Source organism: Somniosus microcephalus, chromosome 8 (assembly GCF_052327205.1).
Source record: "Somniosus microcephalus isolate GS21.2 chromosome 8, FLI_Smic_1.0, whole genome shotgun sequence".
Taxonomy (NCBI): Eukaryota; Metazoa; Chordata; class Chondrichthyes; order Squaliformes; family Somniosidae; genus Somniosus; species Somniosus microcephalus.
Window position 1 is genome coordinate 52897958 of NC_140994.1, and position 17893 is coordinate 52915850.

A 17893-nucleotide genomic window follows, 5' to 3' on the forward strand; every position below is an offset into this window, starting at 1 on the left:
CCTGACAACATCCCGGCTATCGTGCTGAAGACTTGTGCTCCAGAACTAGCCACGCCACTAGCCAATCTATTCCAGTACAGCTGCAATACTGGCATCTAACCAGAAAATAAAAGAAAGAAAAGAAAGACTTTCATTTATATAGTGCCTTTCATGACTACCGGATGTCCCATAGTACTTTATAGCCAATGAAGTGTGGTCAATCATGTAATGTAGGAAATGCGGCAGCCAATTTGCGCACAGCTAGCTCCCACAAGCAGCAATGTGATAATGACCAGATAATGGCCCAGAAATTCGGGTCGGGGGTTTCCCGCGGGTGCAAGCCCCCGACCTGCACTTACCTTGCGCGCCGGCCATTGAGCTGTGGGCCCGCGTGGAATTCCGATTTGGGGCCTGGTCCAGCTGCCGGCGCGCAGTGCTTGCGTATCCCAGGGGCGCAGTTAGTTCAATGCGTCCCCTGGGACCACGAGGGCCATGGAGAGCCAATTGGAGCAGGGAATGCTCCATTCATAAGGTTGACAGGAAGAGCTGTCAAAACTTATAAATACTACGGCCCCAAAATAGCACTAAATCTTCAAATAATTTTTTTTTAAATCACATTTTTTAAATAAACTTTAAAGTACATGAAATAACTATTTTAAACAATAATTTACATTTTTGAAAAAATAATTTTATTTTCTAACGGGGCTAAAAATAAACTTAACTTGCTTTAAAGTATTTAAAAATAATAAACCTGTGGAAAAAATGTTTTAATTTTAATTAATTCACCACTTACCTTGTAAAAAGCAGGCCTTACGCCTGCTTTTTACATGTCTAACTTCTGCAGACTTACCCTCCCGGGAAAACCTGTAAAAAAAAACTAAGTTTGATGCGCACGTGCAGCCTCTCCCACGCACGCGTTCGACCTCTGAACCCCTTCGTTCAGGGGAACGGAAGTGCCGGTTTCCCGCGCATGCACAGTGCATGCAGGAAACCGGCACTTCCATTGGGCTTACGGGTGAATAACCCGTGCGTACTCACCCGTGGAGACCCGAATTTCTGGGCCATAATCTGTTTCTTCAGTGATGTTGATTGAGGGATCAATATTGACCAGGACACCGGGGATAACTCCCCTGTTCTTCATCGAAATAGTGCCTTGGGATCATTTACATCCATGTGAGAGAGCAGAGGGGGTCTCGGTTTAACCATCATCCGAAAGACAACATCTCCGACAGTGCAGCACTCCCTCAGTACTGCACTGGAGCATCAGCCTAGGTTTTGTGCTCTTGTCTCTGGAGTGGGACTTGAACCCAGAACCAATTTGAAAAACTGCCCAGGTATGTCCCATCCACAAAAAGCAGGACAAATCCAATCCGGCCAATTACCGCCGCATCAGTCTACTCTCAATCATCAACAAAGTGATGGAAGGTGTCGTCGACATTGCTATCAAGCGGCGGGTCACATTGTCCGCATGCCCGATATGAGACACCCAAAACAAGCGCTCTATTCGGAGCTCCGGCATGGCAGGAGAGCCCCAGGTGGGCAGAGGAAACGCTTCAAGGACACCCTTAAAGCCTCCTTGAAAAAGTGTAACATCCCCACCGACACCTGGGAATCCCAGGCCCAAGACCGCACAAAGTGGAGGAGAAGCATCCGGGGAAGGCGCCGAACACCTCAAGTCTCTTCGCCGGGAGCAAGCGGAAGCCAAACGCAGGCAGCGCAAGGAGCGCACGTCAACCCAAGCACCCCACCCACCCGCCCCTTCAACCACCGTCTGCCCCACCTGTGACAGAGACTGTAGGTCCCGCATTGGACTCATCAGTCACTGACAAACTCATTTTTAATGTGGAAGCAAGTCATCCTCGGTTCCGAGGGATTGCCTAAGAAGAAGAAGTATCAAGCGGCACTTACTCACCAATAACCTGCTCACCGATGCCCTGTTTGGGTTAAGTCAGGACCACTCGGCTCCAGACCTCATTACAGCCTTTGTCCAAACATGGCAAAAGAGCTGAATTCCAGAGGTGAGCTGAGAGTGACTGTCCTTGACATCAAGGCAGCATTTGACCAAGTGTGGCATCAAGGAGCCCTAGTAAAATTAAAATAAATGGGAATCAGGGGGAAAACTATCCACTGGCTGGAGTCATACTTAGCACAAAGGAAGGTGGTTGTGGTTGTTGGCGGTCAATCATCTCAGCCCCAGGACATCGCTGCAGGCGTTCCTCAGGGCAGTGTCCTAGGCCCAACCATCTTCAGCTGCTTCATCAATGACCTTCCCTCCATCAAAGGGTCAGAAATGGGGATGTTCGCTGATGATTGCAGTGTTCAGCTCCAGTCCCAACTCCTCAGAAAATGAAGCAGTCCATGACCGCATGCAGCAAGATCTGGACGTCATTCAGGCTTGGGCTGATAAGTGGCAAGTAACATTCGCACCACACAAGTGTCTTGCAATGACTATCTCCAACAAGCGAGAGTCTAACCACTTTTCCTTGACATTCAACGGCATTACCATCACCGAATCCCACACCATCAACATCCTGGGGGATCATCATTGACCAGAAACTTAATTGGACCAGCCACATAAATACTGTGGTAACAAGAGCGGGTCAGTGGCTGGGTAGTCTGCGGTGAAGGTCTCACCTCCTGACTCACCAAAGTCTTTCCACCATCTACAAGGCACAAGTCAGGAGTGTGATGGAATACTCTCCACTTGCCTGGATGAGTGCCGTTCCAACAACACTCAAGAAGCTCGACACCATCCAGGACAAAGCAGCTCGCTTGATTGGCACCCCATCCACCACCTTAAACATTCACTCCCTCAATCCACCGGCGCATTGTGGCTGCAGTGTGTACCATCTACAAGATGCATAGAAACATAGAAGATAGGAGCAGGAGTAGGCCATTCGGCCCCTCGAACCTGCTCCGCCATTTAATGAGATCATGGCTGATCATCCAAATTCAGTACCCGGTCCCTACTTTCTCCCCATATCCCTTGATCCCTTTAGCCATAAGAAATATATCTAACTCCTTCTTGAATATATTTAATGAATTGGCCTCAACTGCCTTCTGTGGTAGAGAATTCCACAGGTTCACCACTCTCTGGGTGAAGAAGTTCCTCCTTATCTCAGTCCTAAATGTCTTACCCCTTATCCTTAGACTGTGACCCCTGGTTCTGGACTCCCCCGCCATCGGGAACATCCTTCCTGCATCGAGTCTGTCTAGTCCTGTTCGAATTTTTTAAGCTTCAGTAAGATCCCCTCTCATTCTTCTAAACTCTAGCGAATACAAGCCCAATCGAACCAATCTCTCTTCATACGTCATTCCTGCCATTCCAGGTATCAGTCTGGTGAATCTTCGCTGCACTCCCTCCATGGCAAGAACATCCTTCCTCAGATAAGGCGACCAAAACTGCACACAATACTCAAGGTGTGGTCTCACCAAGGCCCTGTACAACTGCAGCAAGACATCCTTGCTCCTGTACTCGAATCCTCTCGCTATGAAGGCCAACATACCATTTGCCTTCTTAACCGCCTGCTGCACCTGCATGCTTACCTTCAGCGACTGGTGCACAAGGACACCCAGGTCTCGTTGCACTTCTGCATTTCCCCTTTTCCCAACCTATTGCCATTCAGATAATAATCTGCCTTCCTGCTTTTGCCACCAAAGTGGATAACCTCGCATTTATCCACATTATACTGCATCTACCATGCATCTGCCCAATCACCCAACCTGTCCAAATCATACTAGAGTTTCTCTGCATTCTCCTCACAGCACACATGCCCACCCAGATTTGTATCAGATGCAAACTTGGAGATATTACATCTAGCTCCCTCGTCTAGATCATTAATATATATTTTGAATAGCTGGGGTTCTAGCACCGATCCCTGCGGTACCCCACTAGTCACTGCCTGCCGCTCGGAAAAAGACCCCTTTATTCCAACTCTTTGCTTCCTGTCTGCCAACCAGTTCTCTATCCAAGTCAGTACCTTACCCTAATCCCATGTGCTTAAACTTTGCACGCAAATCTCTTATGCAGGACCTTATCGAAAGCCTTCTGAATGTCCAAATACACCACATCCACTGGTTCTCCCTTATCTATTCTACCAGTTACATCCTCAAAAAATTCCAGTAGATTAGTCAAGCTTGATTTACCTTTCGTAAATCCATGTTGACTTTGTCCGACCCTGTCACTGTTTTCCAAGTGCTCTGCTTTACATCTTTTATAATGGACTCTAGCATTTTCCCCACTACCGATGTCAGGCTTACCAGTCTATAATTCCCCGTTTTCTCTCTACCACCTTTTTTAAATAGCGGGGTTACATTCGCTACCCTCCAATCCATGGGAACTGTTCCAGAGTCTATAGAATTTTGGAAAATGACCAGCAATGCATCTACTATTTCTAGAGCCCCTTCCTTAAGTACCCTAGGATGTAGATTATCAGGTCTTGGGGATTTATCGGCCTTCAATCCCGTCAATTTCCCTAACACCATTTCCCTACAAATACTGATTTCATTCAGTCCCTCCCTCTCATTAGACCCTATGTTCCCCGACATCTCTAGGATGTTATTTGTGTCCTCCTTTGTGAAGACAGATCCAAAGTATGTATTTAATTGGTCTGCCATTTCTTTGTTCCCCATTGTAAATTCCCCTGATTCTGACTGCAAGGGACCTACGCTTGACTTCACCAAACTTTTTCTCTTCACATATCTATAGAAGCTTTTACAGTCAGTTTTTATGTTCCCTGAAAGCTTACTCTCATGCCCTATTTTCCCCCTCTTAATTAATCCCTTTGTCCTCCTTTGCTGAATCCTAAGCTGCTCCCAATCCTCAGGTTTGTGGCGTTTTCTGACCAATTTATATGCTCTCTCCTTGGATCTTATGCTATCCCTAATTTCCCTTGTTAGCCACGGTTGAGTCACCTCTTTTGTTTTATTTTTATGCCAGACTGGGATGAACAAATTCTCTAGTTCATCCATGCGATCTTTAAATGTTTGCCATTGCCTATCCACCATCAACCCTTTAAGTAACGTTCCCCAATCCATCCTAGCCAACTCGCGCCTCATACCATCGTAGTTTCCTTTGTTTAAGTTCAGGACCTTTGTCTCTTGAGTCAACTACTTCACTCTCCATTTTAATGAAGAATTCTATCATATTATGATCACTACTCCCCAAGGGGCCTCACACAACAAGTTGCTAATTAATCCTTTCTCATTACATAATACCCAGTCTAAAATGGCCTGATCTCTAGTTGGTTCCTCGACATATTGGTCCAGGAAACCATCCCGTATACACTCTAGGAATTCCTCCTCTACAGTATTGTTACTAATTTGGTTAGACCAATCTATATGTAGATTAAAGTCACCCATGATAACTGCTGTGCCCTTATTGCACGCATCTCTAATTTCCCGTTTAATGCCATCCCCAACCTCAGCATTACTGTTTGGGGGTCTGTATACAACTCCCACTAACGTTTTCTGCCCCTTGGTATTTCTCAGCTCTACCCATACAGATTCCACATCATCAGAGCTAATATCCTTCCTTACTATTGTGTTAATCTCTTCTTTAACTAGCAATGCTACCCCACCTCCTTTGCCTTTTAGCCTGTCCTTCCTGAATATTGAATACCCCTGGATGTTGAATTCCCAGCCTTGGTCACCCTGGAGCCATGTCTCCGTAATCCCAATTATATCATATCCGTTTACATCTATTTGTGCAGCTAATTCATCCAACTTATTACGAATGCTCCTCATATTAAGACACAAAGCCTTCGGGCTTGTTTTTTTAACGCTCTTAGTCCTTTTAGAATTAGTATCTACTGTGGCCCTGTTTGATTTACACCCTTGATTTCTCTGCCTTCCACTTTTGCTTTTCTCCTTCCTGTCTTTTGCTTCTATCCTTGCTTCCATTTCCTCTGTCTCCCTGCACAGGTTCCCAACCCCGTCATTTTAGTTTGAACCCTCCCCAACAGCACTAGCAAACACTCCCCCTAGGACATCGGCCCTGATCCTGCCCAGGTGCAAACCATCCAGTTTGTACTGGTCCCACCTCCCCCAGAGCTGGTTCCATTGTCCCAGGAATTTGAAACCCTCCCCCTTGCACCATTCCTCTAGCCATGTATTCATCTGAAATATCCTTTTATTTCTACTCTGACTAGCATGTGGCACTGGTAGCAATCCTGAGATTACTACCTTTGAGATCCTATTTTTTAATTTACCTCCTAACTCCCTATATTCAGCTTTTAGGGCCTCATCCCGTTTTTTACCTATATCGTTGGTACCTGTATGCGCCATGACAACTGGCTGTTCACCCTCCCCCTCCAGAATGCCCTGCAGCCGCTCCGTGTCATCCTTGACCCTTGCACCTGGGAGGCAACATACCATCCTGGAGTCTCGCTTGCGGCCGCAGAAACGCCTATCTATTCCCCTTACAATAGAATCGCCTATCACAATAGCTCTCCCACTCTTTTTCCTCCCATCATGTGCAGCAGAACCACCCATGGTGCCAGGAAGTTGGCTGCTGCTGCCTTCCCCCGATAAGCCATCTCCCCCAACAATATCCAAAGCGGTATATCTGATTGAGAGGGGGATGGCCACAGGGGACCCCTGCACCAGCTGCTGCACCTACTACTCTGCCTGGCGGTCACTCATTCTCTTCCTGCCTGTGCAGCCTTTACCTGCGGTGTGACCAACTCAGTAAACGTGCTATCCACGACGTCCTCAGCATTGCAAATGCTCCAATATGTATCCATTCGCAGCTCCAGCGCCGCAATGCGGTCTGCCAGTAGCTGCAGCTGGATACACTTCCTGCATACATGGTCGTCAGCACTGCAGCAACTTGTCAAGGCTTCTTCCGCAGCACCTCCCAAACCCATTACCTCTACCACCTAGAAGGACAAGGGCAGCAGGCACATGGGAACACCAGCACCTCCAAGTTCCCCTCCAAGTTACACACCATCCTGACTTAGAAGTATATTGCCGATCCATCATCGTCGCTGGGTCAAAATCCTGGAACTGCCTACCTAACAGCACTGTGGGGTACCTTCATCACATGGACTGCAGCGGTTCAAGAAGGTGGCTCACTACCACCTTCTCAAGGGCAATTATGGATGGGCAATAAATGCTGGTCTTGCCAGCAACGCTCACATCCTGGAATGAATTTAAAAAACGTGCATTCCAAATTATAACAACTTGCTGCGTAAAAACAAATTCTCCTGATTTCTCCCCCCACTGCCTGTTTTTTTCCCACTGAATTGCTTGTAACTGTCATTACATCCTCGAAAGTGCCTACCACACAATTAAACAACAACAACTTGTATTTATATTGCGCCTTTAATGTAATAAAACATCCCAAGGAGCTTCACAGGAGTATTATAGGACAAAAAATTTGACAGCGAGTCATATAAGGAGAAATTAGGGCAGATGACCAAAAGCTTGGTCAAAGAGGTAGGTTTTAAGGAGCGTCTTAAAGGAGGAATGAGAGGTAATGAGGTGTAGAGAGGGAATTCCAGAGCATAGGACCTAGGCAACAGAAGGCATGGCCATGAATGGTGGAGCGATTATAATCAGGGATGCTCTCAACAGGGCAGAATTAGAGGAGCGCAGATATCTCGGGGGGTTGTGGGGCTGAACGAGATTACAGAGATAGGGAGGGGCAAGGCCATGGAGGGACTTGAAAACAATGAATGAGAATTTTGAAATCGAAGCGTTGCTTAACTGGGAGCCAATGTAGGTCAGTGAGCACAGGGGTGATGGGTGAACGGGACTTGGTGCGAGTTAGGACATGGGCAGCCGAGTTTTAGGTTAGGGCTAAACAAGTTTGAGTATGTTCTGCACAGAACTGTGCAAGTGTTCAGGCTTGAGTTATTCGGTGAAACAGTTCCCCCTTGACCTCGCCCTCCCCCCCCCCCCCACTGACTATGAAGGGATAGGGAAAATTTCACCCTTTGTCTCAGAGCTGGAAGTGCTATTCTGAAACCCCGCCAATACAGACCTTGTTCCTTTAAGGCTCTCTTGAATGAAGGCAGTGACACGAATATTTTATTTGTTGTGCTTATACTGAATCATGGAAGCAAACACTCATACTAGCCAGTTATTGACCTACTGTTGAAGGAATAAGCAAAACAAAGTATTTGGGCCAAGACAGGGGCTCAATTCCCATATGTGGGATTTTGAAGGTGATTGTCACTCACATCAAGAGTTGGGTTACATGGCATAATAGCTTTACCAGAATACTCTCCGTAATTGTAACAATCTTCTTTCAAATGAAATCTAACACTTGGTGCGATTCATCCTTCCTCACCCCGCAAACTATCTCTCAAGAGGATAGTATAGACCCGCAACTTATCAGGAGAGAGGCACAGACGGTGACAGTAACCAATATAACAACTAGCAATCAGGATTCCCACCAGACCACCAAATCTCACTGTTCTACTTGTTGGCATAACTATGCCTAGTGCGTCCATGTACTCCTCCCACATACACTGTCAGCAAAATGTACAATGAATTCATAATATACATGTATGAATGTAAACTCTTAAAAATCCTATTAAAATTATCCTTCTCACTACACAGTATCTAAACAGAATGCACTAGTGGAATACCTATTTTATTCTCCATTGGGGATCTTTCCTTCATATGGCACTGCATCATTTAGTTAAATAGGACCTAACCATCAGAAAATCAATACCCTATGCTTGCATTTCTAATGCTGTGTAAATGGTTAACAACTAACCTTAGACGGAAGAATTAAAATGGCAGACAAAATTTACATAAATTTAAATACTTCACATATTCGACAAGAGACCTTGCTATACAAAAGTAATTATCTGAACTTGAAAGAAATTTAATGGAATTTTTTATTCAAAATTAATACCCTCCCTTTTTTCTGTGACCTTGATCAGTGCTTTCTTACATTACAAAAGTGACTACATTTCAAAAGTACTTAATTGGCTGTAAAGCGCTTTAGGATGTCCTGAGATTGTGAAAGACGCTATATAAATGCAAGTCTTTCTTTCTTTCTGTGGCTTATTTTTCCACAGCTGCCATATAGAATATGCCATGAATGGAACCCCTGTTGTTGACTTTATCCAGTCATTTTCTTTCAACAAACATCATTCAATACGTTTGTATCTATTTTTACTCGCAGTAATAATGCCTTGAAAGTACACAAAGATTGAAGTCATAACCCATCCCAACAGAAAATTTGAAAACCTACAAAGTCTGCTCAGCTCTTTGGGATTAGGTGTAGCATATGTTTGTAGAGCAGGAGATATGTGAACCATCTTCAAGTAATTGCAGCAGCTACACTTCATCTATTTCTCAAAAACCTAATCATCACCCATCATAAAAGGCAAGTATACTTAGTTAACTATACATAAATGAGACTCACACTGCTGGACTAGTTGAGAGTATTTATACCTACCAACCTGACAATGGAAATGCTGCAGTACTATGCAAGAACCAAACCTTTCATACAGCAATTGTGGTCTAAATTGAATTAAATTGAATCTGCCCAGTAACTGGAGTGTACTTGTCTTTGAACTTCTTCACTTTCCCTGCCACTCTAACGTGCAGTCCGTTAAATACTGAAAAATTTCCAAATATAGATTTTTGTTACCTCATATCTAGGGAATTAATGTTTTATGTTTGATAGCATTCACTTGGTAGGATAAAATAATCATAAGCACTAGCAATCTGGTGTAGTGTTGACAGCTTCTTCTTCCTCTTCTATGGCTGTCTGCCAGTTTTAACGTCAAGTTATACCGTGCATAATTTCCTGTACATTCAAATCTGAAGCATGCTCAGTATTCATCACACTGATCAACACAACCAATCTATCTTACAATTAGAAATTGTTGCTTAAAATTATGACATGTACATAATTGAACAAACATGTAGATTGCAGCATAAATACCTTCCCAAAGCTTCCTTTTCCAATAGCACGTAGTATTTGAAAATGGTCAAAATTCACTGCAAAAGAAGAGATAAAACAGTTGAGTGTTAATAAAGTCACAGTAGTTATTATCATGTCTGAATATCAAGTAGTTACAGATTTCTCTAAATGCAGATCTGTGCCACTGGAGACAGTTAGAATGAGAAATTTAAGTCAATGGTATTGGAAGAGTTAATAACTATAAAGCTTAGATATATATATATTTCCAGCTACATCATCTCTGCCCAATTCTTAGTTGCATTATGAATATTCCAAGACCTTTCTTTATTCATGTTGAGCTGGTGCCAGTGAGGCACTCAGTTTCCAGTAGAATTAGTATTTACTGTAACAGATAGATTGATGGTATTCGTTTCTTCAGCCACCTCATTTTACATTTCCTGAACATGTGCATTGTGTTTGTTGGCATCATATATTCAATAAACTAATTAGATGATAACCACAGGAAATATAAGACTTTGAGGTTGTTTCCATGAGATGAAGCAATCCTAGAGATTTTAGAGATGTTGTAATACTGTTGCAGTACAATAACAACAACAACAACTTGTATTTGTGTAGCGCCTTAACAGAGTAAAACATCCCAAGGCATTTCACAGGAGTATTAAAAGACAAAAAATTTGACATCGAGCCACATAAGGAGAAATTAGGGCAGATGATCAAAAGCTTGGTCAAAGAGGTAGGTTTTAAGGAGCATCTTAAAGAAGGAAAGAGAGGTAGAGAGGCGGAAAGGTTTAGGCAGGGAATTCCAGAGCTTAGGGCCCAGGCAACAGAAGGCATGGCCACCAAAGGCTGAGTGATTATAATCAGGGATGCTCAAGAGGGCAGAATTAGAGGAGCGCAGATATCTCGGGGTGAGGGGGGTTGTGGGGCTGGAGGAGATTACAGAGATAGGGAGGGGTGAGGCCATGGAGGGAATTGAAAATAAGGATGAGAATTTTGAAATAGAGGAGTTGCTTAACTGGGAGCTAATGTAGGTCAGCGAGCACAGGGGTGATGGGTGAACGGGACTTGGTGCGAATTAGGACACGGGCAGCCGAGTTTTGGATCACCTCAAGTTTACAGAGGGTAGAATGTGGGAGGCCAGCCAGGAGTGCATTGGAATAGTCAAGTCTAGAGGTAACAAAGGCATGGATGAGGGTTTCAGCAGCGGATAAGCTGAGGCAAGGGCAGAGACGGGCGATGTTACACAGGTGGAAATAGGCTATCTTAGTTATGCTGCGGATATGTGGTCGGAAGCTCATTTCAGGGTCAAATACGACACCAAGGTTGCGAACAGTGTGGTTCAGCCTCAGACAGATATTAGGGAAAGGGATGGAGTCAGTGGCTAGGGAACGGAGTTTATGGCAGGGATTGAAAACAATGGCTTCGGTCTTCCCAATATTTAATTGGAGAAAATTTCTGCTCATCCAGAACTGGATGTCGGACAAGCAGTCTGACAATTTAGAGGCCGTGGAGGGGTCAAGAGAAGAGGTGGTGAGGTAGAGCTGGGTGTTGTCAGTGTACATGTGTAAACTGACGCTGCTTTTTTGGATGATGTCACCAAGGGGCAACATGTAGATGAGAAACAGGAGGGTGCCAAGAATAGATCCTTGGGGGACACCAGAGGTAATGATGCAGGAGCAAGAAGAGAAGCCAATAAGTAAATAGCAAGTAAGTGTAACTTAAATGGAGATTTTAAGGCAACTAAACTTAACACAATGTTGATTACAATTGGATAGAGTTACTAAAATGGGATGAAAGAATAGTTTTAGCCTTTTGAACAATGTGTATCCTACTGAGGGTCATTCTGTGGACTTTTTCTGTTCCTCTTCAACTCACAAAACTGAGCAAATCTCACACAAGGTCATGTTCTGCAGCTGGATTACCAAAACATTATTTTAACAATCAAGTGGGGATACAATTCTGCAAGTTGTGATTGGTATGCTGATCAGTACTAAAACATCAAGAGACTATCAAGATTTTGTCTGAGATGTAGAAAGTATTCTGAGCAACATATCATGTTGGTCAGGTCAGGAGTGGAGTCATTTCCATATATTGTAGCAGGTAAAGTATAATATTCTATTTGCATTTTACCACTTTATGCTATGAAAATGCAGATATCTATAAACATTTGGCAGCAATCATTTTAATATTAGAAGACTATGCAATTCACAAAAAATGATTTTTTAAAGCATGAATATCTGTTTATGTAGCAGGTAGAGTGATATTGCAATAGAATGGGTGATGCAGTCAGATATTGCTTTGATAAATTCATTTCATAAATAACATTCTAAGTTACTGGCAAGTAGATAGCTTTACAGCAGTAGCTATACATTACTAAACAAGATACTCCAGCTTCAAACCATTAAAAAAATTTCAAAGAACAGAATTTGCTGGAAATTGTAACATTGCCCGTCTCCGTCCTTGCCTCAGCTCATCCGCTGCTGAAACCCTCATCCATGCCTTTGTTACTTCTAGACTTGACTATTCCAACGCACTCCTGCCCGGCCTCCTATAAAGTATGTGTCTATACTTAATGCAATAATGACGAGACAGCTTGGAAGATTCAACGTAGGTTTTTACTTAATATCAACAGGCGGGAAACTGAGGGGAGATCAGTACCCACAGTACTATTTATACCCCTATGGCCAGGAGTGGTACTACGGTATCACTACGCCATACAAAGTAGTGCTGCCCTGGCCATAGGTTTAAAGTAACATACCTATTACATACACAACATTCCTCCCCTTTTAATTAAAACGTACCCGTGCAATTAAGTCAATAGATGCCCCATAACTAGGGCTAATAACATTTGGTAACACAATATACATAACATATTTACATCAAGAGTTGTCTACTTATATATATATAAACAGAAACATATTATAGATTCAGTCTCTGAGGAGGCCTCCTGTCTCGACTAGGATAACGTCTTTCTCCAGTCGGTCTCGGTGTAGGCGGCAGTACTTCCGTCACCCCTTCATCGCTGGACTCGTCGGTGTCTGATGGCACATCCTGTGCCGTGGAGATCACTGGAGTGCTGAACTCCTCGCAATCCTGAGACCTCTGTAACGACGAGCTGGGCCGTGATTCCGTTGTAACAATGTGCTGAGACGTGTGAGGTAGTGAATCAGTTGGGTTTCTGGACTCCACAAGTTGATCAACATGTCGTCTGATTATGCCTTCCCCTGTCTCAACTGTGTACATCAAGGGTCCCTGGCGGGCCTTTATTGTACCAGACCGCCACTTTTCATTCCTATAATCACGGGCCAACACCTGCTGCCCCACCTCGAAGCTCCGTGTCTGTCTGTCAGGAGCCCTACGAAATACTCGGTTTTCCACATCTCTCCGAATGTTTGGTCTGAGCAATTCAAGGCGAGACCTTAACCTTCTATTAAAGAACATGACGGCGGGGGCCTGGTTGGTCACCGTATGTGCAGCATTACGGTATGCGAATAGGAAGTTGTCCACCTTGTGTTGTAGTGGCAACCTTTCCTCCCCCATCGCCTTGATGGCCTTATTAAAAGTCTGAACAAATCGCTCTGCCAGCCCATTTGTAGCCGGATGATATGGTGCGGACGTATAATGTCGCACTCCATTCCTTTTTAGGAATGCTTGAAATTCTTCTGCCACAAATTGTGGCCCATTGTCTGAACAGACTTGCTCGGGCACCCCGTTTCGGGCAAAAATGGTCCTTAAGACTGCGACCGTCTTTTCGGCTGTCGTTGATGACATCTTTATGACCTCCGGCCATTTTGAATGGGCGTCCACTACAATAAGGAACATCGCATCCAGGAAGGGGCCAGCGAAGTCCACGTGGATCCTTTGCCACGGCGTTGAGGGCCACTCCCACGGATGTAGTGGGGCTTGTGGTGGTACGTTCTGTACCATCTGGCACCCTTGGCACGCTTTTGCTACTTCCTCAATGTCCCTGTCAATGCCGGGCCACCAGACGTAGGCTCTGGCGAGGCTTTTCATTTTGACACCCCCCAGATGACCTTCGTGTAAGTCCTGCAACACTTTATGTTGTAATTTTTGAGGGACCACCACCCTGGCTCCGCACATCAATGTGCCCCGGCAGACGGACAACTGGTCCTTCCTTGCCGAAAACGCCGGCAATGATGTGTCACCCTGCGCCAGCCAGCCTTTCACGGTTAATTCGTAAACCCTTGCCAATGTCGGGTCGTTCCGTGTTTCCCGCTCGATACATTGGCTGGTGATGGGCAAGTGTTCCATAACAGCCATATGATATATTTCCACGGGGTCCTGTACTATCTCTTCGATCTCGGCAGGCAAGGGTAGCCACGACAGGCCATCCGCATTGCCATGCTGTTTGGTACCCTTATATTCGATAAGGTACTGGTGTGCTCCTAAGAACAGTGACCATCTCTGTAGCCTTTGGGCCGTCATCAGGGGCACCCCTTTTGTTGGATTAAATATCGACACCAACGGTTGATGATCCGTCAGTAGTGTGAAATGTTGCCCATGCAGGTAGTGGTGGAATTTTTTTACACCCCACACCAGACTGAGGGCCTCCCTGTCGATTTGCGCATAGTTTCTTTCGGCTGTAGCTAACGACCTTGAGGCAAATGCTATTGGCCTCTCCGTCCCGTTGGGAAATTTGTGTGACAACACTGCCCCTATACCGTACAGGGAGGCGTCACATGCCAACCTCATTGGCATTTTTGGGTCAAAGTGTGCGAGCACTTCCTTGGATGTAATGAGTTGTTTACCCTTTTTAAAAGCAGCCTCACACGCTTCGTCCCAATTCCAGGAGACTCCCTTTTGCAGCAATGAATTTAGTGGATGTAAAATGGACGATAAGTTCGGGAGGAACTTATGGTAATAGTTTATAAGGCCTAAGAATGATCGTAACTGAGATACATTCTCAGGGGGCGGGGCCTTCACTACTGCCTCGATCTTTCCCGGGGACTTATGCAGGCCTTCCTTATCTATAATGTGACCACAGTATGAGATACGTTCCTGGAAAAACTCACATTTCTGCTTGTTCGCCCTGAGTCCGTATTGTTGTAACCGCAGAAGTACTCGCTCCAGGTTAGCGAGGTGGTCGTTATCCGTTTGTCCTGGCACCAGGATGTCATCCAGGTAGCATTGCGTTCCTGGAATGCCCTGTAGGACCTGTTCCATGGTCCTCTGCCATATTGCCGGGGCGGACGCCACACCAAATACTAGGCGATTGTACTGGTACAATCCCTTGTGTGTGTTAATCATTAGGAGCTTTTTCGAGTCCTGCTCCACCTCCATCTGTAAATAAGCTTGACAAAGGTCAATCTTCGTAAAGTGTCTACCCCCAGCTAACGATGCGAAGATGTCCTCTATGTACCGTGTGCAGGACTGGGTTAATAGTTATCTTAAAATCCCCGCAAATGCGAACCTTCTTTGGTTCCCCCGGTGTGTTATTTGCAGATTTCTTTATAACTGGGACGATGGGCGTGGCCCACTCGCTCCACTCAATCTTTGTAAGGACACCTGCACTCTCTAAGGCATCCAGTTCTGCTTCCACCGCTGGCCGAATGGCATAAGGCACCGGTCTGGCCTTACAAAACTTGGGGTTTGCGTCTTGAGCAATAGTTATTTTTGCTCTAATGTCCTTTAAGGTCCCCAGCCCTTGTTGGAACACCTCTGGCGTTTTTGCCAATAGTTTCGACAGCCTGCTTGTAATGGTTGTATCATCCGTGGCGGTCTCTACTTTTAACTCGTGTGTCGACTTCCAGTCGAAATGGATTTTTCTTATCCATTCCCTACCCAAAAGTGGTGGTCCACCGTTTGGTAGGACGTATAAATAAAGTCCTGGCACTTTTCTGCCGTTGTATTTAACTGTTACTTGCATTTTTCCCTTCGGGTAAACTTTTTGTCCCATATATGTTTTTAATTTAATTTCCGTATCCTTTAAGGGAATGCGTTTGAACAGCCTGTTATAATCTTGTTCATTAATTACTGATAGGGCTGAACCCGTGTCCAGCTCCATATTAACTTCGACGCCTGCTACCTTCATTTTAACCCACATTGTGCTGTGGTCCTCCGTTTTGTCTACACCATATAACTTGAGACATCCCAGGCCTTTAGGCTCTGCTTTTGTGCCTTCCTGTGACTCGTCTGAGCTACTGTCAGACATCTTATGTATTTTTGTCCTTGCCTTGGTACTGCTCGGATTGCCCCCACGATTGGGTTTCGTACCAGACCGACAAACTTTCGCTATATGCCACTTTTTTCCACACTGCCGGCATATTTTATCACGAAACCAACAATTACTTTGGTCGTGGGTGGTTTTGCCACAACGGTAGCATTTACCTTTGTGAAATGTCACCTCATGGGTGTCATAGCCGGTTGTGTTTTGTCGTATTTGAGCAGCACCCTGTGCTGCTGCTTCGTGGCCCGATGCTATTTCAATCGCCTGATCTAGGCTGAGCTGTTTCTTGGCTAGCAACCGTTTACGTGTATTCTCATTCAACATGCCACAGACAAATCTGTCTCTGATCGCGTCCGCCAATATGACTCCAAACTGGCAATGTTTGGACAACCTTCTGAGCTCAGCTAAATAGGCTGCCTGCGACTCATCATTCCTTTGGTCGCGTCTGTAGAAGCGGTACCTTTCCGCTATAAATGGTGGCTTAGGGTTTAAATGTTCCATTAACGTATCAACAATTTGGGCGTACGTTTTGTCTGCTGGCTTTTCTGGAGTAAGAAGGTTCCTCAGCAGACCGTATGTTTTTGCTCCCATAAAATTTAATAAGGTTGCTACCTTTTGGTCATCTTCCACCTTGTTTACTATGCAATAAAGTTCATGCCTTTCGATATAGGCATCCCACTCTTCGGTGTCCTCAACAAATGCTGACAACCAACCTTCTTTAGCCATTTTAAACTGTTGAAGAGAAAAAAAAACTTTTCCCGCTTTCTCCACTAGATGGCGTTTTTCCCGCCTTTTCTCCCTCTGCTGTCAACGACCTCTCTCCAGCGTCGTTATTTTTGGCCCTTGCAGCTCCCGTTATTGCCACCGCCGCTATTAACAAAGACCTTCCCCTCTCGTGGCCCACTAGTCCTTGTGGCTCCGTTTGTTCCCCAGATCGCCTGCCCGTTCTGGCCGTTGCAGCTCCCGTTCCCCGGGAAGGATTTCAGTTTACCTGGCCCTGGGTGGACTTTTGCCCCGTGGCTGGAGCGCCCGTTCAGCCTCTTCTCTCAGCTGCCGCAGCCTCCGCTGGAAACCTCTCTCTCTCGCTCCATTGCTGCCGCTCCTCCCGAACCCGGAGTGCTGGGCGGCCTCCTTCGGTCGACGCTGGACTCTGCAGGCTGGCTGGTAAGAAGCCTCTCTCCTTCTCTCTCCGTACTGCTATCGTTCCTTTGTTGCACCGTGTACTGGTGAGTTCGAACCTTACCCATCGCCAGTATAAAGTATGTGTCTATACTTAATGCAATAATGACGAGACAGCTTGGAAGATTCAACGTAGGTCTTTACTTAATACCAACAGGCGGGAAACTGAGGGGAGATCAGTACCCACAGTACTATTTATACCCCTATGGCCAGGAGTGGTACTACGGTATCACTACGCCATACAAAGTAGTGCTGCCCTGGCCATAGGTTTAAAGTAACATACCTATTACATACACAACACCTCCCACATTCCACCCTACGTAAACTTGAGGTGAGCCAAAACTCGGCTGCCCATGTCCTAACTCGCACCAAGTCCTGTTCACCCATCATCCCTGTGCTCGCTGACCTACATTGGCTCCCGGTTAAGCAAGGCCTTCAATTTCAAAATTCTCATTCTTGTTTTCAAATCCCTCCATGGCCTCGCCTCTCCCTATCTCTGTAATCTCCTCCAGCCCCACAACCCCCCAAGATAGCTGCGCTCCTCTAATTCTGGCCTCTTGAGCATCCTTGATTATAATCATTCAACCACTGGTGGCTGTGCCTTCAGCTGCCTGGGCCCTAAGCTCTGGAATTTCCTTCCCAAATCTCTCCGCCTCGCTACC

The 17893-nt window shown here is 45.4% G+C and overlaps 1 protein-coding gene across 4 annotated transcripts in view; it reads right to left on the bottom strand.

Annotated features, from left to right (window-relative positions):
- stk32c (serine/threonine kinase 32C) overlaps positions 1-17893 on the bottom strand; it is a 462283-nt gene that overhangs the window by 226634 nt on the left and 217756 nt on the right. For all 4 annotated transcript variants that reach the window (XM_085994722.1, XM_085994723.1, XM_085994725.1 and 1 more), the window contains exon 2: positions 9887-9942. In XM_085994722.1, the coding sequence (XP_085850848.1) occupies positions 9887-9942 (56 nt within the window). The remainder of the gene's footprint in view (positions 1-9886; positions 9943-17893) is intronic.